The sequence below is a fragment of the Megalobrama amblycephala genome, linkage group LG6 (genome assembly GCF_018812025.1).
Source record: "Megalobrama amblycephala isolate DHTTF-2021 linkage group LG6, ASM1881202v1, whole genome shotgun sequence".
Taxonomy (NCBI): domain Eukaryota; kingdom Metazoa; phylum Chordata; class Actinopteri; order Cypriniformes; family Xenocyprididae; genus Megalobrama; species Megalobrama amblycephala.
This window is the reverse complement of record NC_063049.1, coordinates 28,462,534-28,486,737: the sequence shown is the minus strand read 5'-3', so window position 1 is coordinate 28,486,737 and position 24,204 is coordinate 28,462,534. Positions and strand designations below refer to the sequence as shown.

The 24,204-nt window shown below is 36.9% G+C and overlaps 1 protein-coding gene across 9 annotated transcripts in view; it reads left to right on the top strand.

The window, feature by feature from the left end:
- epb41l5 (erythrocyte membrane protein band 4.1 like 5) overlaps positions 1–23,711 on the top strand; it is a 43,888-nt gene extending 20,177 nt beyond the window's left edge. For 4 of the 9 annotated variants that reach the window (XM_048193682.1, XM_048193683.1, XM_048193685.1 and 1 more), the window contains exons 11-26: positions 3,231–3,321; positions 4,447–4,616; positions 5,738–5,844; positions 6,220–6,238; positions 7,785–7,824; positions 9,223–9,347; positions 13,588–13,733; positions 14,801–14,892; positions 15,225–15,353; positions 15,578–15,642; positions 15,954–16,076; positions 17,981–18,062; positions 19,283–19,384; positions 19,559–19,618; positions 20,924–21,048; positions 22,175–23,711. In XM_048193682.1, coding sequence (XP_048049639.1) covers positions 3,231–3,321; positions 4,447–4,616; positions 5,738–5,844; positions 6,220–6,238; positions 7,785–7,824; positions 9,223–9,347; positions 13,588–13,733; positions 14,801–14,892; positions 15,225–15,353; positions 15,578–15,642; positions 15,954–16,076; positions 17,981–18,062; positions 19,283–19,384; positions 19,559–19,618; positions 20,924–21,048; positions 22,175–22,241 — 1,543 coding nt within the window. In that variant the 3' untranslated portion in view covers positions 22,242–23,711. Of the gene's footprint in view, positions 1–3,230; positions 3,322–4,446; positions 4,617–5,737; positions 5,845–6,219; positions 6,239–7,784; positions 7,825–9,222; positions 9,348–13,587; positions 13,734–14,800; positions 14,893–15,224; positions 15,354–15,577; positions 15,643–15,953; positions 16,077–17,980; positions 18,063–19,282; positions 19,385–19,547; positions 19,619–20,923; positions 21,049–22,174 lie in introns of those variants that run through there. The other 5 variants (XM_048193688.1, XM_048193686.1, XM_048193687.1 and 2 more) reach the window with 5 other exon arrangements.
- Positions 23,712–24,204: the final 493 nt, after the last annotated feature.

Sequence of the window (24,204 nt, the reverse complement as noted above, 5' to 3'; positions counted from 1 at the left end):
CTCACACATATATTATGCAAACTCAAACTTTTATTTTGTATGTGATTAATCGCGATTAATCATTTGACAGCCCTAATATAAATATAAATATGAATTAATAATTTAATTTAGTAATTTACTCACCCCCATGTCATCCAAGATGTTCATGTCTTTCTTTCTTCACTTGAAAATAAATTGAGGTTTTTGATGAAAACATTCCAGGATTTTTCTCCATATAGTGGACTTCAATGGAGCCCAAACGGTTGAAGTTCAAAATTACAGTTTCATTGCAGCTTCAAAGAGTTCTACACGATCCCAGACAAGTCTTCCTAGTCTTATCTAGAGAAACCATCGCTCATTTTCTAAAAAAAAAAATTTAAAAAAATAAAAATTTATATACGTTTTAACAATAAATGCTCATCTTGAACTAGCTCTCTTCTTCTCTATATACTTGCACTAGCATATTGTATATGACAATTAAGTTCAAACTTTGACCTGTGGAGGGCAGTAATACACTTAGCATCATCTACACTGCTGGAATTCAAATGGAGAAGAAGAGAGCTAGTTCAAGATGAGCATTTATGGTTAAAATGTATTAAAATTTGTTTCTTTTTTTTTTTTTTTGAAAATGAGCGATGGTTTCTCTAGATAAGACCCTTATTTCTTGTCTGGGATCGCTGTAAACTGTAATTTTGACCTTCAACCATTTGGGCTCCATTGAAGTCCACTATATAGAGAAAAATCCTGGAATGTTTTCATCAAAAACCTTAATTTCTTTTTGACTGAAGAAAGAAAGACATGAACATCTTGGATGACATGGGGGTGAGTAAATTATCAGGAAATTTTAATTTGAAAGTGAACTAATCCTTTAAGCTTGTAATAATGTTTTGTCATTTTGTAATTGTAATGTTTTTGCGGGAAATTCAAGCATGCTGCTGTGTATGTTACTTACTTGTTCAGATGACATTTTCCTGTGAAAATTCTTATTTTGGTCATACTTCCAAGACGTAGAATCTGTGATTACGAAGTACAGTATCCACACCGGTGTGATGACTGACAGCAAACACTAGATTAATCCGCGCTGAGGAGCCGTGCCGATGCACGACCCACGTAAAGATGATAATTCCGCAAACAACTGCAATTGCAGGTTTCAAACAGAGATGGCGACAAAGTGGCAAAACTTACGGACTGCAGCTTTACATTAAGAGATAAAAGCAGTGATCACTATACGACTTAATGTGATCTCCCTCATCTGTTTGAATGTGCAACTGGAAATAGTAAAGCATAGACATTTCAAAATTAGGGATGTGCATTTCAAGAAAAAATAATATTCAAAGATCGCTGGGAATCATTTGATGGTTATTCGAAAATCAGACCCCTTCCCCGCATGCATGCACACACAAACAGAGAGAGAGGGAGAGAGACCATTCACGCTTTCAATCTGTATGATATTGATAATCTGTTGAATTCATTGGGGAAAATGCTGTCTTAACTAGTGATCGTCCGATATTGATTTTTTATAACCGATACCGATTATTTGCATGTTTATGTACCTGATAACCGATATGCAGAACCGATATTTATTTACTGTTATACTTCTGTTTATGACAATTATTACAACACAAATGAGCTGAACAAACCATTTTATTTATAACAATCACTCCCTCCTTGCATATAAAAAAAAAAAAATTTAGATTTATTAACTAAATAATGGTTATGTAGTAAATCAAATGATTATATAATCTAGGGTGTTTAAACGAGATAATCTTGTCAAAAATTTCATGCAGTGGCCGTGCTTGAGGCTTCCTGATCATCAACCCATTCAGGTGCTGAGCAATATGAACGAACTTTTTTTCCTGAGACTATATAAAGTTAAACAGCACTTGTCAGTTGGCATTTTATGATCTAAATTTAATCTAACATTAAATCATGAAATGCCAACTGACAAAGTGCTGTTTGACTATAACTTAATCAACCGCGATCGCGCATGGAGATAATAAATAATTAATTTCCACAAAGCGGTAGGCTATATTTATATGTGTATTAGCGAAATAATTGTTATGTAGTAAATGATAATATAATCTAGGGTGTTTAAACAAGATAATCTTGTCAAAAGTTTCATTCAGTGGCCGTGCTTAAGCCTCCAACTTTTTCTTCTAGACTAATGGTGAGCAAATACAACAGATAGAGAATTAAATTCAGCGCTTTTATTTTCAACATGCACTCATTCATGTCTGTTTTATTTAATTCATGTAAAGTTACGTCTTTATTGGGGCAGGACAAGACGAATTACACTACGTGACTCAATGAGTTCGTCTCAATTGTTTAGAAACAAGCTGCATAAATTAACTATATCAGGAATTTATGTCTCAGATCTCATTTGTGCATGTCTGTTATGTTAAATAAAGTTGATTAATTAAAGCAAACCAAGTAGAACATATACTTTACCTGTGCACTGAGTTGTTGTTGACTGATCTCCTCAGACGCCCGGGCTGCAATAGCGGAAATCTCAAAACGGCCACAAGATGGCGCCGTAAATCGGCGAATCCGATGTTACAAAACCGATACCCGATTATGGAAAAATGCTTAAATATCGGGAAAAATATCGGTAAACAGATACATCGGTCGATCACTAGTCTTAACTCAAGCCATATAATGATTGTAATGTGCTGAAACATATTAATATGTTCGTTAATAAAAGTGAAAGTAAAATCCGCACGGCCATTCATAACGGTGGGAAGCAGAGCGAGCGTTTTCAATTAATTCCTACGTTGAGCTTCCATAGAAAAACTAAAAACGCTCGCTCTCCGCCAGTGGACACGCACCATGAATGACCGAGGGGATTTTAACTTCCTGAACACTGGCAACACCGACTATCGCAGCAAGCCTACCTCAAGCCATATTGATTTTAGGCTGCCTAAATGCATTATAACTTTGTGAACAGCCTGAATGATGGCACATCCCTATTCAAAATAAGAGTCCAGTGTTTTTTGAGCTTGTGCCCCAGCCTGTTTATTAAATAAAACTTCTGAGATACATGATTTATGAACAGACATACAGTGTTTTCTTTGTGCAGGTCTTAAAAAAATGTTGTAAAAAGCCTTAATTCTGATTTTAAAAACCTGAAGAAACACACGCTTCACCTTTTAACCACAAGTTTAGTAACACTTTAAATATAAATGTTCTGTCATACTTCAGTAAATGTAGTGACAAAGGCCATTTTATCTAAAGCAAACCGGTTGTCTGCACAGGCCCAAGATCACACGTTTGGACTTTAAGAAGAGCAAACTCACCCTGGTGGTAGTGGAGGATGATGAACAGGTAATGCAGGAGACAGAAGAGGTAAAGAAACATCTCGCACACAGAGACACGCACACACATACAGTTGACACAACATCTGCTTGTGAGGGGTGATCGAAAATAGTATGCACACTCTCCACACTCCTGACCTGAGTGTGGTTTATGGCTGGTATTAACATGCATCTTAAATCTCCTATGACCACCTCTGACTGTTTGTGATCAGATGGTTGTTTTGTTCATACATAATTAGCAAGCAAGCAAAACCAATTGGTAGTTGGTTCTTTGAAGTTGCATATTAGGACCCATTTATGTTTAATAAATGCAATAACATACATCTGCAATATATGCAATAACACAATGTGAAGCATGTACCTTTGTGCATCCAGAAACAAACCAGTTTGTTTGTGTGTGAGAAAATTTATGTTCTTGCTGAGACTGTTGGCATCTCTCCAGTACGAGTTAATAAACAACGGACTCCCTTCAGGCATGCCTGGCATCTGAAGCACTTCACACTTTATAAAGCACTCGAGCTGTGAATGTGAGGACAGAACTGCCCATCACTCTCTTAAGTTTGAACATATACAATAACAACGTCAGTCATGACACATGATGGTGTCAGACAGAAACCAAAGATGTATTTTGAGGGGTGCTGGGGTTTGGTGCATTGCAGTTTCTATTGAGTCTGGAAGTTGATTAAACATTGATTATTGCTCACTGAGCCCCCAGCCTCCCCAGGTCTTTGAAGTTACACCTCAGCAGTTCAACTGATAAAAGCCTCAGACAGAATTTGATTTGCCTAAATACAGCAGATGGAAATTAGATTGAGCATCTGGTTTTTGCTGAATGTATCGTTTTTTTCCTCTCTGTCTTTGCTAACACTCGCAAAGGAAGCAAATTAATTAAATACATGAGTGAAGCCCGGTATTGTGTTCATTCACACGCGTTCAGCTCATGGTCTAGTGTTCTCAGTGTCTTGTAGCAGCTCGTTTTGCAGAAGACCACTTAAAATGTATTTGTTATATGTTCTCAACATCATTCTCAGCATGTTCTTGAGATTACATTTGTTTATGCCTTCTTCATTCTTAAACCATTCATTCTGTGCTTATTTTATCACACCAATAGATAAATTAATAGTACATTGCTCTTACGTTGTGTACTCTGCCATAGGGGAAAGAGCAGGAGCACACATTCGTCTTCCGCATGGACCATCCGAAGGCCTGCAAGCATCTGTGGAAGTGTGCCGTAGAACACCATGCCTTTTTCCGCCTACGTGGTCCCGTCCAGAAGAGCTCAGCTCGGTCCGGGTTCATCCGAATGGGCTCACGTTTCAGATATAGGTGATTGATTGATTGATTGATTTATTTATTTATTTCCCCCTCTTCTCTTCCCCTCCTAAAGTTCATTGATCATTTGTCCATTGTGAGTGTCTAGGAGATAATAAAACAGGGAAAAAGAAATCCTACAGAATTATGACAATGACTTAGACACTTAGCACACACTAAAACCTCTTACACCAAACTTTATCACCTGCATAGCAATTCCTTGGTGCCAACCCACAATATGCATTTTAGCAATGAGTTTTGTATGGGCGAGCACGACCGAAATATATTTTAGACTACTTGGTTATATGGTTTTGTTGAAAGCAACCACTAATTTTGTGTAATTTAAATTTGGTTAAGGGAATGAATTTATTTGAAGCTCTTATAACCATTACATCTCTTACAATGACTTCAGTAGGAGGCACTACTTTTAAAGTAGTGCATTTTGGGTAACATGTAATGCCTGTGGTTTTATTTTTGAATTTAGTATAAACCCATTATAATCATGCCCAGTGGTCAGTTGAATGTTATTGTCTTTTTCTCTGTATTTAGACAAGACTTCCTGTTTTTTATAGGTCCACTTTACAATATCTGCTGCTAAGTTGTAAATCGTAGCATAGTCTGCTCTAAACGTGTGTGTGTGTGTGTGTGTGTGTGTGTGTGTGTGTGTGTGTGTGTTAGTTGTACTTACTATGGAATTGCATCTTATCTCGAGCTGCCAGCCTGGAGCTTTGACATTGTCCAGTTCGGCTTCTTATTGGCCAGGCTTTTTTTGCTTGCATTTATTTTTGCACTTATCCTAGCTCCAGAATTAATCCATTTTTTACATCAATGAGTTTACTTATCTTTGTATCTTATATTTCACCTGTGTGTGTCTGATTGTCTTAATTAGTTTTTTTTGTTTTTTGTTAAATTGTTTACTAATGCTGGTTGGCCTGCTTATCCTCCAAGGAACAGTGGAATTCTTCTTCTTTTTTTTTTTTTTTTTTTTTTTTTTTACAATTTCCGATGCCATTAGACTTTCATTACTCTAAGCTAGTAAAAGTAAATGTCTACAGTCTTATCAAGTCAGCGGGGATTTATCATGAAGGTTTTACAGATGTGTGTAACTGATGTATATTTCTTTTATTTGTGGGAAGTGGGAAGACAGAATATCAGACAACTAAGGCCAACAAAGCTAGACGATCTGCATCCTTTGAAAGACGACCAAGTCGCCGTTATTCTAGAAGGACCATGCAGAACAGAGGTGAGAAAATTACCTGCTTAGTGTTGGGGATTAAAACTGGCTAAATGTAATAACACTGCAAACCTTTTCAGTAATATGACATTCTCAGGTTTAAGATGTAGTTGTTTTATTTATTTATTTGTCCCAACAAGTAATAGCTCCATTCTTTTTTTTTCTTTTTTTTTTTTTTTTAATGTCCTTGTACAGCATTTTATGTCAATTTTTGCCTCCTATAAATAGTTATGTACTCATCTTTTGTTCTTTAGCAGCTTCTTTTTCAAATAGTTGACTCATCCCCAACACTGTTTCGGCTACATGTACATAATTCTGTTGTGACTTCAGCTTTGTGTGATCTTGCATAATACCATGCTCATTTTTTTGTTTGTTTCCCTGCAGGTCCTAACAGATCCTTAGAGTAAGTATTTTACATTGCTGCATTGAGTAATGGAATTTTAAATTTCTTGATTTTAAATTAGGCTTGAATTTTAAATAGTGATAAGGTGAATTCGAGTTTCAACATCAGTCATAAAGTATGTCATTTGAAAGCACATCAACACACTGTTCAGAGCTGTTCACTGATTCTATGGACTCGATCATGTTTCTATACTAGTATATAGTTTTACTATGTGTGTGTATAGTAACTGTTTATAAACTATGAATGATTTAATGTCCAGATATACCGAGATGCTGTCAAACTAACTAGGGTATTTTGAGTTGTTGTTTTTTTTTTTTTGTTTTTTAAACATGATTTGAATGTAATATAGGATGTGAAGTACTACTACTATGTTCTTTTTCCATGGGAAAATGCATCATTAGTCTGTCAGCTTAAGGGCATGCTGTCAGGTTGAAAGTCTTATAAGTACCCCTGCTTAGACTATGATTTAGCTGGATTTAAAGATGCAAATGTGGGCAACATCATGTGCTGGCACTTTTGTCATGATCATTTGTAGGGACTTTTCAAGACTGATGCTGTGACTAATACAATAATGCTTCTTAAATATGCTTGTTTGACTCATTGTATAATGAAGATCTGGGGCCTGATGTATAAACATTACTTATGCACAAAAAGGGCATTAAAATGTGCATACACAATTTTTCATGCACATATCATGATTTATATAAAAAAAAATGAACAGCATATATATGTGCACACTTTCCACACACTCTAGACTGTGCGTACACACACTTTTACTAAAGTGAGCAAAGTAATGAAGTACACAGAATGATTTTAAACTCTGTTTTCATTTTGATAAACACATTTGGATTAAATATTCTAGTCTTATTAATGGAGTTAAACACTCAAATTATATAAAGTCATTATCCAGAAGTTAAACAAAATTGTATGAATTTAGATTTAGAAATATATGTAGTGAATGCACTGCTTTTGAACACCTTTGCTGTGGCACACTATACATTTTAATGTTTTAATTCAGCAAGGAGTGCTAGGTGCATGACAGTTCCTCTTTAAACTAATTTGCAGAGCTCATTGTCTGAGAAAATATTTCTTGCGAGCTGCGAGAACAATAATCATTGATGCTTACTTGACTCTGATATAGCAGACACTGCTGGATTAGTTCGGTGGTAGAACGGTCCATTTGGCAGTTTTAAATGGTCCGATGACAATACTGTACAACCACTGCGGTACGGAGGTGTGCTGTTGATGTTGTGTGCAGACATCTGTTTCCATTAAAAATATACTGCATAAACATCCTAAAATATATGTTCTTTATTGGAAAAACTACTAACGGAAAGTTTTATACTTGAGGCCCCTGGTCACATGCTGAAACAACATCAGGAATGTCTTAGCTCATGCTGATCCAGTGTTGATTTGACATGGCCATGTTTTCTGGTCACCTCTATAAAGGGACCATCTTTGTGCTGCCTACTGTAGTCAGTCAACAGTAGCTCATAAATCCCAACAGGTTATATATCACCTCACATTTTCTCTTCTCTTTCCACAGTAACCACAATAACGGAGTGAGCCCAAGCTCAGAAACAAAGGTAGTACATCCTTGCAGTTCTTTTACAAAAATATATTTGCTTTTTGTTTTGTTTTGTTTTTTAATTGTTTGGTTTAATCTTACAAAGAAATGCCAAGTCGTATTTCACTCCAAACATAAATTATTGCATATGAGTAAACTAAAGAAATATCAAAAATCTCAGAGTAATGAATTATGTAAAATGCTCTACTTTTCAAAGGTTTGGGGTCAGTAAGATTTGTTTTTAATTAATACTTTTATTCAGCAAGGTTGCTTTAAAAATGTGACGGTGAACAGTGGCACTTTGGTATGGGGAGCACATTCATTATTAACTATGACTTTTGCCTCAAACTCTTAATTTACTGCTTATTAATATTTAGTAAGGTAGTTGTTGTAGCATTTAAGCTTAGGAATCTGATAGGATTTAGGGATGTAGAATATGGTCATGCAGAATAAGGCATTAATATGTGCTTTAATAAGTACTAATAAACAGCCAATATGCAAGCTAATAAACAACTAGTTAAAAGTGTTCCCCATACAAAAGTGTTACCGTAAACACACTTATAATTTTACAAGAGATTCCTATTTCAAATAAATGCTGTTCTTTTAAACTTTTTTTTTTCATCAAAGAATCCTGAAAAAAGTTGTGTCAGTTTCTACAAAAATAAGCAGTACAACCATTTTCACCATTGATAAGAAATGTTACTGCACCAATAATGGCTGGGTTAATAATGGCGAAATGGCTGCTGAAAATTCAGCATTGCCATCACAGGAATAAATTACATTTTAAAATATATTAAAATCAAAAAGTTATTTTAAATTGCAATAATGTTTTTACTGTATTTTTGATCAAATAAATGCAGCTTTGCTGAGTCACTAACAAAGAGTGACCATTAGTTCCACAAATACAGATGTATAGATACAGGCTCCTTCTAACAACTTAATTCAACAAAAGTAACCTCTTTTGCTACATATTTTTAATGGTTTAAATGTATAATCTACATGTTTGACCACTTATGAACTATCATTTAACCTACTATATGTTGTGTACATGACTGTGCCCTACCATCACCAATAAATAAATTACTTTTAGAGCACAAAATTGTTTACAAGAGAACAAATTTCTTCATTGATCTAGTCACTTAATTTTGCTCTCAGAATGCACCAGATTTATCCATTTAAATTTAAAATGTACTCAATTTTCCTCCGTGGGGGCATGCCCCGGACCCCCCTAGAGGAACAGATGTCTACCCACCACAGTCTCACACACTCCTGTGGGATACACTGATATTTCAAACTAGTTTGACTTGAACTTGATTTTTTTTTTTTTTTATCATGCATTCACATATTTGTTTTGGCAAGGCTATTTTGTTTTGAGTTTTTTTGTACCTAATTGCAGCCCACACACTTCTTTCCTCAGCCCACCCAAACACGGCCTCCCTGGTCCGGTATGCCTGTGGTCAGCAGCCCACCCTCTGCACCAGGTCCTATGGAAATCGAAACCCTCCCCAGAAGCCCCGGTGGCAGCCAATCGGACAAGAGGAGGTGAGCTTCTCACAATTTTAATGCAATAAGACCTCTAAGCAGGTTAATCTGATTCCCTGCTGTTACTCCAGGCTCCCGCACAGCCAGTTAACATCACTTTGGCGGAGTGCAACACTTGTATAAATGATATATTTTGGCTATTTGGTGCTGCTGCTGGTAGTGTGATGGTGAGCTGGTGTGAGGTTGTGGTGCTGGCTGGTGACTGGTGCTGAAGGTGTTTCATGCTGTTTAGCTTTGACGTTGAGCAGATGGCTGCTTCAGCACAGGAGAAAACGCCTGCTGGGCTGACAACAACAAACTCTCTCTTGACGTGAAAGTCCTGTCTTTCTCTCTTACTCCCCCCCCCCCCCCCCCCCCCCCCCCCCGTCTTGCTCTATCTCCCGAGGCTGTCTTTTGGGTTATTGTGCTGTGCAGAGCTTTGCTATAAAATTGAAATATGGAAAATAAATTAAATCAGACAGTGGGATTATTGTGAGTGTTGGATATGTTGTCCTGTCTTATGAAAATTTGATCCTCGTTCCTTAATGTTCTAGTTTTTTTTTCTTTTTCTTTTTTTGTTAAACTTTGTTCTAGTCTGATGTTCTGAAACCCCAGTGGCCTTTTCATAAGGCAAGGTATGTATACTCCTGTTTTCAACCCTTCATAGGCTCACTTCAACCAATCAGTGCATTTCTGAGGGAGTTCTTGTGATTGGCTTTGTATGTTGTTTTTTTTCTCTGGCTGGGAAAATCAGTATCTACATCAGTTCTGCTATTGCTTGATTCTTGTCCAAACCAACCAACCTAATCAGTAGGGTACCTGTGATCTCAGCTGGGCCAATAGAATGGTGTGGTGTAACTGCCAGATGAGCAATGGGCTCTCTGTTTTTGGCTTTGTGACTGTCCTGTCCTCTCCTTCATCAAACCTGAAACTACTGCTAGTAACTTTGCTTGTCAAAGATGGTATCAACACAGACAAGTGGACATCTCTTCTCCATTCCTTTCTGATGACAATTTCTCACTTCTGTTCTTCTTATCTGAATTGATTCTTAAGTCTTATTAATACTCCTCACTAACCAAACACAACCCCCTTCTGCCTAACCTAGTAAATAGACTAAAAATACTTTCTTGCCTTCAATTTTGTTCTCAAGTATGTTTTGAAGTTATTCATCCCTCTTTTGTCACATTACATCTGTCTTACCATCTGCTTTCCCACTGATCCATTTTCATTGCCACATCTTTGTGCTATAATAAAATTTAATAGTTTTAATATTAGTAACACATTTTTTGTTCAATGTTTATTAATTAATTAGTCTCAATAATACTTATAGTAAATATAGTAAAAATACTAATTTTGCTTCTCAACACACAGTGATTAATTCGTGAATGGTAAAATTATTCAAACAATGAATCAGATTCACTGAATGAGTGAGACGGATTCAAACTAATAACTTTGTTTGAAGATTTATTTGTGAATCGGTTCAAATCAATCAGCTCCCTATTTCAGGGTAATTTTAAGGGCTGTCTCAATCGCAAAATACTTGCAGTGAACTGAAACGTTCACTCCATAAATAAGCCCCACAATGCACTGTGAAAACCAGGAAGCATCAATGCTCTCTATGTTCCCTTAACATAAGGGAGGTTCTAAAGCACAAAACATAAATCATGTGAGCCAATTCACTACACATAATGACACGCAATAGATGTTTTTTAAAATGCAAACCATTATTTGTGTCCGCATAAACATACATCGCTAGACAGGTGATGAACATGATCGAGCTAACATTTTTATTTATTTTTATTTTTTTTTACGGCTGAAATGTTGCACATATATTACCAAGCAAGGTATTTATAATAATGTACTTTAGGTAACAAAAAATAATATATCAGTTCTGCTGTGGTTCATAAATACCAGTAGTGATGTTGTACAGTACACGATACACAGGTTCACGACCTAGGAAGCTAGGTAGTTGATTGAGATGCACCCTGATTCATTAAAAGGAACATAATTTGAAAATCGGACATCTCAGATGTTCCTTGTTGAATGCAACAAGGACAGAAGATATATGTTGAATAGTGATTCAGGAAGCATGCACTCAAAAGATGCAATTAACTTGTGCCTTTTTGCATTAGAACAGGCTATGAATGGGATATGTTTAATGCATGATATTAAACTACATTAAATTTGTAGAACACCTTATGTGTTAATGCAGCTTGAAAGAGTGAAATATCATTACCAGGAAATACTGCCTCTATAGTGCGTTCGAACTAGTGCATTCATCTATGAACTATGTAGCTCTTAATATATCTTCTGTATATCCTCTGCCTTATCTCCCTCCTCGTTTTGTTGCCTTTGTTTTACCTCTCTTTTTATGTTGCCTACCCTTTTCTGATGTCTGCATATCAAACTCTACAGTATTCCTGTCCCCTCATGCTAACACTCCCCCCCTCCTCCACTGACCCATCCAGGCTTCAGTCCCCCCACTCAATCCCACCATTGACTCCAGCGTGACCGCCCTGCACCTCCTCTCAGGCACGGATGCTGTCACAGCTCCTCCACCCCCGCATTCCTTGGATACAAACTGTGCGCCAGGAAACGCCAGGATAAAAGGCATATTCTCTGACTGAGATCAAGCGAAACTACCTGGACTCTTCCCCTCATTCCAACCACAGAAAGCGTTCTATGCCCTTTCCCTCTTAGACTGAAACCAGCCAGAGTGATGAGATAACCTTCATGGGAGATGCCTGAAATTCTTACTGTGGCTGTGCTTGTGATGACAATGACTTTGTCATTATTCAACCAGCTTTGTCACACAAGAAATATCTTGTTGACATTTATTTTAGCTATTTATTTAACATACAAGTTATACCTTGATCAACATACTTGGTTTTAATTGATTGTTTAGACCTACTGTACATTTAAAACCATTATTAGGTGCATTTCACAAATAGTGTACAAAATGGGGCATTAGAATTTCACTTAAAGGAAGTGCTTTACCTTTTAGAAATTGATGTTTGTCCACCTCAAGATGGTTATATTTATTTGAGGTTTGTAATTTTTGAAAACCTATTAGTTTTTGATTAAATAAATGTAAAAAAAAAAAAAAAGTATAAAATAAAATACCAAAGTGGGTAACAGTGCTGCCTAAATTAGAACCTGTTTATTTTTAAAGGAAAATCATTTTATAGGAAAAATATTTCCTTTAAATTAAAGAGAAAGAGGGATTCTTTTTTCCCTCTTAAGAACATTGGTTTTGTGCCTTTTAGGGAATAGGGAAACCTATTTGTAGCCTGTTTGTGAAAAAGTGCCATTAAGATTGTGTTATTTCAGTATATCTCTGTGTAATCAGAATGATCTGATTATTGAACTTTGCCGTAAGTTCTTATTGGGGTGATTAGACATTTTAACCAGTTGACAATGTGTAGGGCAGTATACATGGTTTTTAGATTGTCAACAGTACAGTTATTACCAAAGGACAGCTGTATCTTACATGGCTGTAAGACATTTGATTAAAACTAACAAACAAAAGCAACTCCCCATTGTTTGTTTCAGTTTCTCTGTAGGTCTGTGGGAGATTTATATACGTTTTGTGTTAGAACTCATGTGATGTGACGTGACATTTCTGTAAATGAAAAACTTCTCATGTCTCCATCTGGAATGATTTATATATATGAAGTGCTAATTACTTGGTCTGTACAGGCACTGAATACTGTATAGTGCAAATTGTGTGTGTGTGGTCTTTTAATCTAGATTTACAGGAATGTGCGTGGTCAGTTGGCATATGACTCTGTTAGATAACAGTTCCATTCCTTTTGTGTGAGGTTCTTCAGTAATGAGTGTGTGTGTGTTCTAAAATGTGATTATAAAGGTTTGAATGTACTGTTAGGATTGTGCAAAACATCGCATATATAAGTAAATCTGTCGCCCAACCCTAACGCATCTAGTTGTGAGAACACCATCTTTCACTGGGTGCTATATATATATATATATATATATATATATATATATATATATATATATATATATATGTGTGTGTGTGTGTGTGTGTATAATATATTTTAATTTTGACTATCATATATTTGGGATGCGATACTGTGCTATTGCATACATAGCTGTAACTTGAGGTTGGCTCAGCTTCAAGGACTTTTGTCCAGGTGAGTGACATTTGTCATATCTATTGATGTGGACCATGTACGCGCAGCACATAGGGGTTTACATCCTATAACTGACAAATGGTAATTAACCCTTTCATCCTTCACAGCATGCCCTTGGTGACTGACCTCTTGGAGACGTGTGTAGATGAGGTTCTTCGGGCCACCGTTTCCATGGTGACAGCAGAAGAAGTGGGACCAAGTGCAGCTTATACCACAGCTAGCACAGTCACTGAGGAAACCCTCTCTCTGACCGGTCAGTTAATACATCACAAATACAGTGGGATGCACTGACAGAAATTTTGGACAATGTTTTTTATTTTTTACATAGTTTTTATGCGTTTAAAATGTTTAGTGCATTTACAATGAACCATTTTAAATGCTTCAAAAGCAAAATCAGACATCAAAACAATTTTATAATTTACATTAGAAATGTTTAGTGCTTTTGTTACCTACCAGAATAATGAATAAAACAGTAATATGGACCAGTACCAATTACACATACATTACCGTTCTTAAAGAAATTAATACATTTATTCTGCAAGGATAAATTAAACAGATCAAAGGTGACAATAAAGACTTATGGTGCAACTGAATAGGTACTGTATGTGTTCTTTTTTTATGTGAAATGGTAAATACCAGTTTAATTCAGCATGATTGTGGTTCACTCCTGACACAAATTAGGAAATTACTGTCACTGTAACTTTTTTATTGTAAAACATTGGTCAAATATAGATTGCGGAATCTTAAGTCTCTAAGTAAAGACCAAATGTTTGCTTCTGTCATGCGCATTTTGCGGTCTAGCTACTGGCTTGACAGTGGAAACGCAGCTTGATTTTTGGCCTCGTGGGTCGAGGTCCGAGGCTATTGGCCCCACCCGGCACATTGTTAGCCCTGGCTCGCGCTGGGCCGACCCATTTTTTTTAATGCAGCTTTGATGCATAAGAGATGTAAACAAAATTGTACCGACCGTAAACTTTTGAACTGTAGTGTATATACATTGGGTATATACATTTATATATTTGAATTAATCATCTCATTTATATAAAATATTTAGAAAATATCCTTTTTAATATCTAAAGGCTTTTATGACAAAGAACAATTTGATTTATATTTTACTTGTTTTCTATTTTGATTATTTTAACAGACCTGTATTTATATTCTATACAGTTACGGCGATGTCACACTCTGCCTTTCCATTGTGTGAACCAGTTAACCCAAGAGTCAATATGTTTTAATCCCCACACATGCAGATGAGTTTCCATCTGTCTATCTGACCTCTCATTGTTTAGTGATGCTCACTGAATCTGTTCTTGTCCACAGAGGCTGCAGCTCGGCTCAAGCAACTAGAGATCGAAAACACTCCAGTGTCTGCTCCTGCCAGAAATAACGTCAACCTCAACATGAACAACCAGGTCAGTTCAGCCATCCAGAAGTCCCCACACACACTGAGAACAAAGCTTTCTAATCAAAGCTTGACAGACTTTAAATACAAGGAGTAGGCACTGTGTTCAACACTCTAACCTAAGGATGTACTTTACATTAAATGTGAATAGGAAAGATGATTACTCATGTTATTACTGCAATCAGTGATCTATATTTTTTCCAGCTCAAAGGCACTTAAGGTCTTTTCAACCTGATATTTAAGCCTGGTCTGTATATTTAAGCAAAGGGAACATTAACAGAACACAAATACACAGTGGATACAATTTCATCATCACGCATTCAATCTTCTATTTGTGTGCAGGAGGAAGTGGTGAAACTGACAGAGAAAAGTTTAAATAGTAAGGGCAACAGTCCTGTGCTGAACCAGCTCAAAGCTCCTGATGAACTCAAGAGCAACATCCTGAAAGCTCAGGCAGAAGCAGCACTCAAGGTATTCTCATAGGCAGTATTAGTTTATGTGCAGTATTAACATATTAGCTTATTCTAGGAAATTTGGCTCCTAGTCTTCCTCAAGGGGGTGGGAGGGGTCTTTGATTTTATGAGTACATACATGGTCACAATATCAGCATGATACTATATATGTTAATGTCAGGTAAACTGTTGCATAAAGTCTTGTGCATGTATATGTTTGGAAATGTCCATCTCTTTGTTCAGGATTCTAGAGATGAACTTGGACTGACTCCAGACAAGAACTGTAACCTACAGGAGGCAGCAGCCAGGTATGATTTATTTTGAGGGAGAGAACGCTGTTGTACATCTGTGCTAAAGGTGTAGAATGCTTTTATAGCTAAACTGTTTTTTGGGTTTAATGTCAGTTTATGCCATAAATTATTTGCTTCATGCACTGCCATTATAAATGACAATGTAGCTGAAATTCAAGGTCAGACATTGTTTTTCATACATTTGTAATAATCTCTTGTAACCGTTGACAAACATTAATACAAACATTTAAATTGTTACATGATTGTTATTAAAGAATAATTTAAAAAAAATAAAAGATGTGAACGGTGGATGCCTGTCTCTTTGTCAGACTGACGTGTCGAGGGGGGCGTATGGGAAGCACAACTTCTCTGCCAGTGAGTGGGAGAGCGGAACGGCAGGAGTCCTGGGACCTGTTCAAACAGCCCGGCCTGCTGCCCTGCTCTACTAGCAGGTGAGATCACAGCACACAAAACCTAGTCCAAGTACAGCGAGAAGATTGTACTACAAAGAAGCATTGCTTTGTTGTTTGAGTGTGTGGATTAAGACATAGTAGGGCCATGTGAGTGAGCCTGTGGGTCTGTAATCCTCCTGGGACAGTGGAGCACAAGCAGGCAGGCAGAAACTGGGGCACACCCAGATTAAAGGGGCCACCTGGTCCTCCCATCAGCAAGCCAGGGCTTGTTTTATTTCTTCTACACTGTATATGATCATACAATACCATTTAGAGGTTGGGGTCAGTACGTTTTTTTTTTTTTTTTTTTTTAAATAATTATATTCAGCAATAATGCATAAAAGTGACTGTAAAGACATTTATTATGTTACAGAATTTTTTAAATGCTTTTGAACTTTCTATTTATCAAAGAATCTTGAAAAAAATAGATAATCATTTCCACAAAAATATTAAGCTGCCCAACCGTTTCAATACTGATAATGATAAGAAATGTTTCTTGAGCAGCAAATCTACATATTAGAAGGATTTCTGAAGGATCATGTGACACTGAAGAGTGAAGACTGGAGTAATGATGCTGAAAATTCAGCTTTCCTTCACAGTATTAAATAATACTTTAAAATATATTAAAATAGATAACGGGTATTTAAAATTGTAATATTTCACAGTATTACTGTTTTGTTGAATTTTTGATCAAATAAATGTAGCCTTAGTGAGCATAAGATACTTCTTTCAAAAATATTTAATAATCTTAACAACCCCCAACTTTTTAAAGTAGTATATGTTAACTAGAACTGGCAAGAATGTATGTAAGGAAGTAGTACAGATTTGGACAAATTTCTCCAAAGACCTGTAGTGAACCCAGAACATTCCTTAATCTAGTGTTAACATATCCTTAATGTGGCTTGGTGTTGCCATCTAGTGGCAACTGTTGATATGTAGTTACCGATGGGTCATATGGCCGTGGTCTGCCTGGAAACATGTTCTTATGTATACACATGTACTCATGCCACAGATTGACTGCACAATTATCTGTGTGCACTGACTTGGAGCCATTCAGCTCAGATAGCCACATGATAAAAGAAAGATATGTAAAATAAGTGTCTTAGTGTGGAAGATTTTTTTTTTCTCTATTCAACATCACTGTACACATCAGCTGCAGATTTTATTTACAGTTAGATATCTGTAGAATCAAATATCACATTAAATTTATCAAATGTGACTAATTGTTGAAATTATATTTTATATGAAAATCAGTTATTATGGAAAGGAACAAGAGATTAAATTACAATTCACTAGTGATGCCTACATCAGATGCTCAGTTTGTACACCAAAATTATTGGTTTGATTCTCAGGGAACACACACACTGGCAAAATCGTCTGCCAAATGTGCAAATAATTTGTACCTTTACAATGGTACCCACTTTGTCAAGGCTGCTCTGCTCTGATAGGAAGCTATCCAAATGTGCACACACACAAACCCATAATCAACAGTAATCACAAGTGACCTCTGAGTCATTTCCTCAAACACTTCATAAGAGGTGTTCATAGATTTCATTCAAGGGTGAACATTGTGATTTCCTGTGTGTCTTTTGAATGGTCACTAATGAATGGCTTGCAAAGTGCTTTGAAATGTTAAAAGGTTTTCTATGTCTTTTGTGCACATTACCAGTGTTCAAATCAAAAGGTTTTGTGTCCAGAGCTCTTCTCAGACGTGCTTCATCAATATTGAAAATGCCTAAATATTGTTGTTATAATGTTTATTATTTATTTGTTTGTTTTATTGTCACAAAATGGACTAGAACAACTTCATCAACAACTGCCATTGTTTTGTCATATATGGCATCTTCAAGATTCTCTAACAAAGACCAATCACTGGGACCAATCTATTCATTGTCTGTCCTTAGCCTGGAAGAGAACGCAGATGACTTCATTTCTTCTGTGCCGCCTCTGTCATCAGATCCACTGAATGAAACCCAGTCATCCAAGGTAACAAAAGTGGCTTAATGTCATTCCAGCTGCTGGCACGCTGTAATGAGAGTCCCCAGCAGCTGTCAACATACCCCATCATTTACTCACTCCCGGCTAACGCATGCTCTCCTTTACAGGAAAATTGAATAAAAATTTTTTTTTTTGATCGTCAAACATTTATGTTGAAATTTTGGCTGGTTCAGCAGGTAATAGAGTGCTGCAGAGATTACATATTGTAGGCCAGCACAGAAATTCACATCATCTGTGCATGTGTGCGCTCAGAAAACAATCAATTACAAGTTTAAACTGATAAAGCTTGAAAACGCATGATAATAAACCTGAGCGTGATCGCGATATAGATGATAATCAAAACCAAGCAGATGTCTTGTTGGCATTTGGCAGAATATCCGATGCATGCAGGAGCTGTGAATGAAGGAAGTGCTATTCTGGATTGGTGGTGGCGAGCAGCAGCTCATTTGCATTTAAAGACACGTGCATGAAAAAAGCATATTTTTGCTAGCACCTAAAAGTGGGTTTTTACATCATGGCATAATAATATGAGGTATTTTGAGCTGAAACTTCACATTCTAGGGACACCTGAGACTTAAATTTACATCTTGTAAAAAGGGGCATAATAGTTCTCCTAGGGTGTCACTGACACCCTTTTAAGATATGTAAAAGCTTTTAAAAAAATCATGAGTGGTGTGCATTACTGATGTATTTTATGTTGTAGTAGATTCAAATGTGAAAATATCTTGAGCTTGTGTTAACCACAGACCTTACTTGAGGCATTTAACCAAAAACCTATTGACTTCAGGACAATGGAACCGGAAGTAAACTCATTTCTGGGTTTTAGGACCTATTCCTCTATGCAACACAAAACTATTGTGACTGCAACTTAATGAATCCATTGCAAAAATAAATAAATAAATAAACGTATTAATAATTTAAGACTTATTACAGGAGGGACCTGCGCCATATCTAGGGACCAGAATAACACTTGGGGAGGGTGTTTTGGGTGTTCTGCCACTAAGAAACCACCTAGCAATGCTATATTTACTATTTACTCCTTTGTTTACCCATCTATATTGAATATTACTATCAATCTCTGTCTTTCTGCATCTGTTAAAGTTTTGTTTTCTAATGATTACAAAAGCTGTAAAACTTACTGATGTCTTTTTCCTGCAGGAAATGCAAATCTAGACATTGACTGTGCTTTTGGTTGGCATTCCCTTTAGAGCATGTGGCTTTTTACAATGCAGGTCAAAGTTCAGGATCCTGAGCCGCTGACAGCCCCTCTGACTGATAACCTGATAGACTTCACAGACCCCATCCCTGTAGTAAGTTCAGCACTGCAACTCTAAGACTGAACCAATAAGCTTATACTGCTTATAGTAAGCCAGCATTTACCTGTTTGACTATGTAATTGACTGTATAGCACAATAATGCCTGTTACAGATTTTTCCACATTGCTAAAGTGTTACTATTTTATGGAAACATTTGAATTGACACAGGTTCCAGCCCCCAAACCAACAATCACTCCTCGATGGATCATTCCAGCTTCAGCACCTACAGTGAGTTTACTGCTAAAATACTCTAAAATCAAGACCTTTTTTCCATCTGAAAGCTTTTATCTAATGCTGGGTACACACTAAATGATTTTTGAAAACTTGTAAGATTTTCAAAATGTGAGAGACCACAAACAAGAGGACCAAAAAATCCTAGATTTAACCGTTTTGCTTCTATAGTGTGTGGTGTGCCATGATGTGACAAACATAGCACACCACACACAAACAGATGTTCGACCAGAGTCCCGACTGTGAACACGGGAAATCTCGCAAAATCTCTCGAGACTTCAGAATAAACATGACGGATGATAGGCAGGAAGAAATTGCGTTGATAGTGTTTGGAATGATTTTGGTATGTTTTACAGGACACTTTGTATAAACACTCTTGCTGTTTACACAAATCGACAAGCTGATCCTCCATCTGTCAGCTCGCTTTCTGATTGGATATTGTTTCGTTTCACGTCATAAAGAGCGTGTGCGCGTTTATCCTCGGGGTTCCCCCACACCTCAGGATTTCTGATTCGTGATCGGGGCGCCTTCAATGTCCTTCCGAGCAGATTCAGTCACTCTTAACACACCTCACACCACAGGAAAATCTGATAAGATAATCTGTAGAACCATCAAGATAATCAGGACATTACCTAGGATTGTCGGGAGGGGAGAAATAGGCCCAAAATCAGCCCTATTATCTTGTAGTGTGTACCCATCGTAAAGCAGTGATTCCCAAACCTGTCCTGAAGCACATTTTGTATGTCATCCTTATCTGACACACCTACTTCAGGTCTTGCAGTCTCTACTAATGAGCTAATGAATAGAATCAGTTGTGTCTAATGGATGAGAGAGTGCTGAGGGTACTCCAGGACAGGTTTGGGAACCACTGATCTAAAGGTTTAGTGTCATTTTGAATAATCCTGACTAGAAGATATTACATGAATGAAATTGAAATCTCAGATTGATGAATAGAATGAATTCTCAGAATATTATACATTTGGTAAGCCTTAACAGTACATGCAGAAATCAGAGTTTTAGCGGTCTCTGTCACTCCAGGCACTGATCCATGCAATATTGTAGAAGAGCAGCAACTTTATCAAAGCACTTGTCTCTTCCTATTTCTTTGCAGTTCTGTATATGCACTCTGTAGACTTATAAATTTAGCAAAAGCTTTCATATTGCATCTGATGATGTTGATCCAGATGACTCCCTATCAAGCCACATGTTCAGTGGAGTGTGCATTTTCATTATCCTCACTTCTCACATTTCTAGTAGTTAATTTAGTGACTGACTGTCCCCTGCTTCCTCTTTCTCCTCTAGCTGTCTGGCACCTTTACTAACGGCCTCCTTGACTGTACAGCAAAGATGTCATCTCAACATCCTGAGGGAGCTGCTATTTCCCCACTCCCCCATCTCTCTCTCACTCATAATGTGATTGCCACCAGGTTTGTTTCATCCTTGCGCCATAACCTTTTTCTGCTCTGTTGAGGACAGTTGTCCTATTACTTTTCTAAGCAATCAGATTCGCCATTTTCAACTTGGTGGATGATAAATACAAGAGGAGTCATGCTGTAACTACACCATTATGTGGGTGTGTTTTTTCACTGACGGCCAGTCAAAAGTAGTTGTGTATTCCATTAAATACACAACCGTTCAAAAGTTTGGGGTCTGTACATTTTTAATTTTTTTTAAAAAATGTCAAAGAAATCTCTCTTTCTCACCAAGGCTGCATTTATGTGAAATATTACAACTTAACATATTTGAACATATTTTAAAATGTAATTTGTTCTTGTGATGGCAAAACTGTATTTTCAGCAGCCATTACTCTAGTCTTCAGTGTCACGTGATCCTTCCTTTAGAAATCATTCTAGTTTACTGATTTGGTGCTCATTTCTGATTATCATAAATGTTGAAAAGAGTTGTGCTGCCTAAATATTGTGGAAACGATTTTCAGGATTTTTGGGTGAATAGTTTTCTGTAACATTATAAAAGTCTTTACTGTAACTTTTGATCAATTTAATGCATCCTTGTTGAATAAAAGTGTTCATTTCTTTCAAAAAATCATACAGACCCCATACTTTTGGAAAATTAGTGTGCTTTTGCATACAGCATATAAACTGCAAAAAATGTTTTATTGCAGCAGAAATTGCTTTAACTTAATCTAATTGAATTCTTTAGAGTTTGGAGTATGTACTCAAAGGGATAGTTCACCCAAAAATGTAAATTCTGTCATCATTTACTCACCCTGAAGTTGAGTAAATCATGCAAACCTGTATGAATTTCTTTCTCCTGCTGAACACAAAAGAAGATATTTTGAAGAATGTTGGTGGACCCCATTGACCTCCATAGTAGGAAAAAAATACTATGGAAGTCAATGGGGTCCATTAACTGTTTGGTTACTGACATTCTTCTGAATATCTGCTTTTGAGTTCTGCAGAAGAAAGAAATTCATACTGGTTTGGAACCACTTCAAGGTGAGTAAATGATGACAGAATTTTCATTTTTGGGTGATCTATCCCTTTAACTCGGCTTCTGATTGTAACCACTAATTGCTGAATTGATCTTTGACAGTATTGTGGCTCACCCAACCAAGGACGACAGCCACAAGCCCAAAGGTCTGCTGACCACTGAACTCTGAGAGCGATGCCTTGAGCACATGCCCGACACCTGTCACTGGACCATCAAAAGGTTTCCCTTGATTACTACATTCCAGTCAAACACATTCCAGTGCCCTTACAGTGCAGGCACAGACAGTTGGACTCTGGGCATGCATTGTGTTGCAGTTCCATCTTCAAGAACGCTGGCTTTGGACAGATGGCATCCACAAGCCCAGATCTCAGTGCTGATGACTAAGAAAGGCTTAGCAGCAGGGTCCAGTGTTTGGGGACCACCATTCCTTTGATAACTTTTATACCTCTTTTGAGTGAGACTATACAGCCCTTTGTTGTAGCAGCAGCAGCACATGTTAGACCCAGTCCTGTTGTGACTGGATGTTCGATGTAGAAAGTTTGATCCACCTGCTCTCCGATTGGATAACTGCGAAAGAGCTTGTGAACACATTTGGATCACAATGCGTTACTCAATATTTTTTTAACTGGAGTAGTTCTTCCTACAGAAATTATATTTTTTATCTTTGCCTTTCTTTTGCTCTGCTTTCTATGTTCTTATGAGAAGTAGCTGCATTCATTTTTACGCTTTTAATTACTGTACTCTAAACTGCAAGGTTGTTAGAGCACTATTGTGTAGCATTGGGCAACATGCAGTCATGAAGTCATTGAGCCAAGATTTGCTGTTTGAACATTTCATCAATGCTGTTTTTATCTAAACATTGTAGTTATGACCTGCCTTATTTTAATAGTTCATATAAGATTTTAAACGTACATGAACATATTACAGCATAACGTAGTACAATGTAGTTTGTCATCTACTGTATTTAGTTGACGTATTTCACTGTGTAGTTTTAAGTGTGCTTCACTGTGGTTATAAATGCTGCATTACATGTTATGTGAGACACAGGAGCAGCTCAGCCTATGGCTCATACAGTATCAAAACTGCGGAAGACTTGGACAATGTAAACAAACTAAAATATTTTTATTGTGATTGTAATATGTGATAATGGGAGGAAAAAATTACCACTCGCTGTCTGTGCCACCAGTTGCCACAAATGAGAGGCCTTTCTTCCTCAACTTTAAGTTCCACGAGCATTTGCTGCTATTTTTCAGCACACTGAAAAGTACATTATTGGTATAATCACTGGAACTGAAATCACTGGGATGAAATGTTTGGAGGTCAAATATCAACTTTTTATAAAATCAACTCTTGTGAAAGTCAGACTTCTCAGAGGTTGTTTATATGGTCTACATCTTCTGATTTGCTTTGTACTCCCTGCTTTAGTGGAAGTGCTCAATCACAAGTCAGTTGTAGCTGGATTGCATTGATATGCTAATTACCTCTGTTCTCCAAGTCTCACACTGTAGGCTTATTTACATATATTAATGATCTGTAGATGTCACAGAAATGATCTGTTTATATGAATACACTGACTGTAAGCCTTGTCAAATTTTGTATGATGTGAGACTTTCCATAAGTAAAAGTATTTTAACGGTTATTGACCAGTGCTTTTATGTGCATGCAGTGTGTACAGTAGCTCATATTCAAACCATGATTTTCTAGAATATATATATATATATTTTTAATTGAATCATTTCATCTCATACACGTTGCTGATATTTATCCAGTACTTATGGGTAAATTTATAAGGCTTTTTTAGGCATAATAAAGGAAGATTAATATTTGTAGGAAATTCACTGAACTTAACCCCTTGTACACCTGATGGACAGACTGCACAGTTGGGCTGAAGTCTCCAGCGGACCAGCAGGTGGAGCCAGAGCTCTTCACCTACATGAGTGAGGCTCTGATTTGAGTCCTCTAGCTTCAATACAAGCTCTGAAACAGACCATACAAGGTACTTTTTTTCGCCTCATATTTAAGGAAATTTGTTTAAAAACAGCATCAGAAACAAATGCAGATTAGCTTACTACTACTTAAAACTTATGCATCGTGCGATTTCTAACCAAATAATATTTACAGCACATTTATTT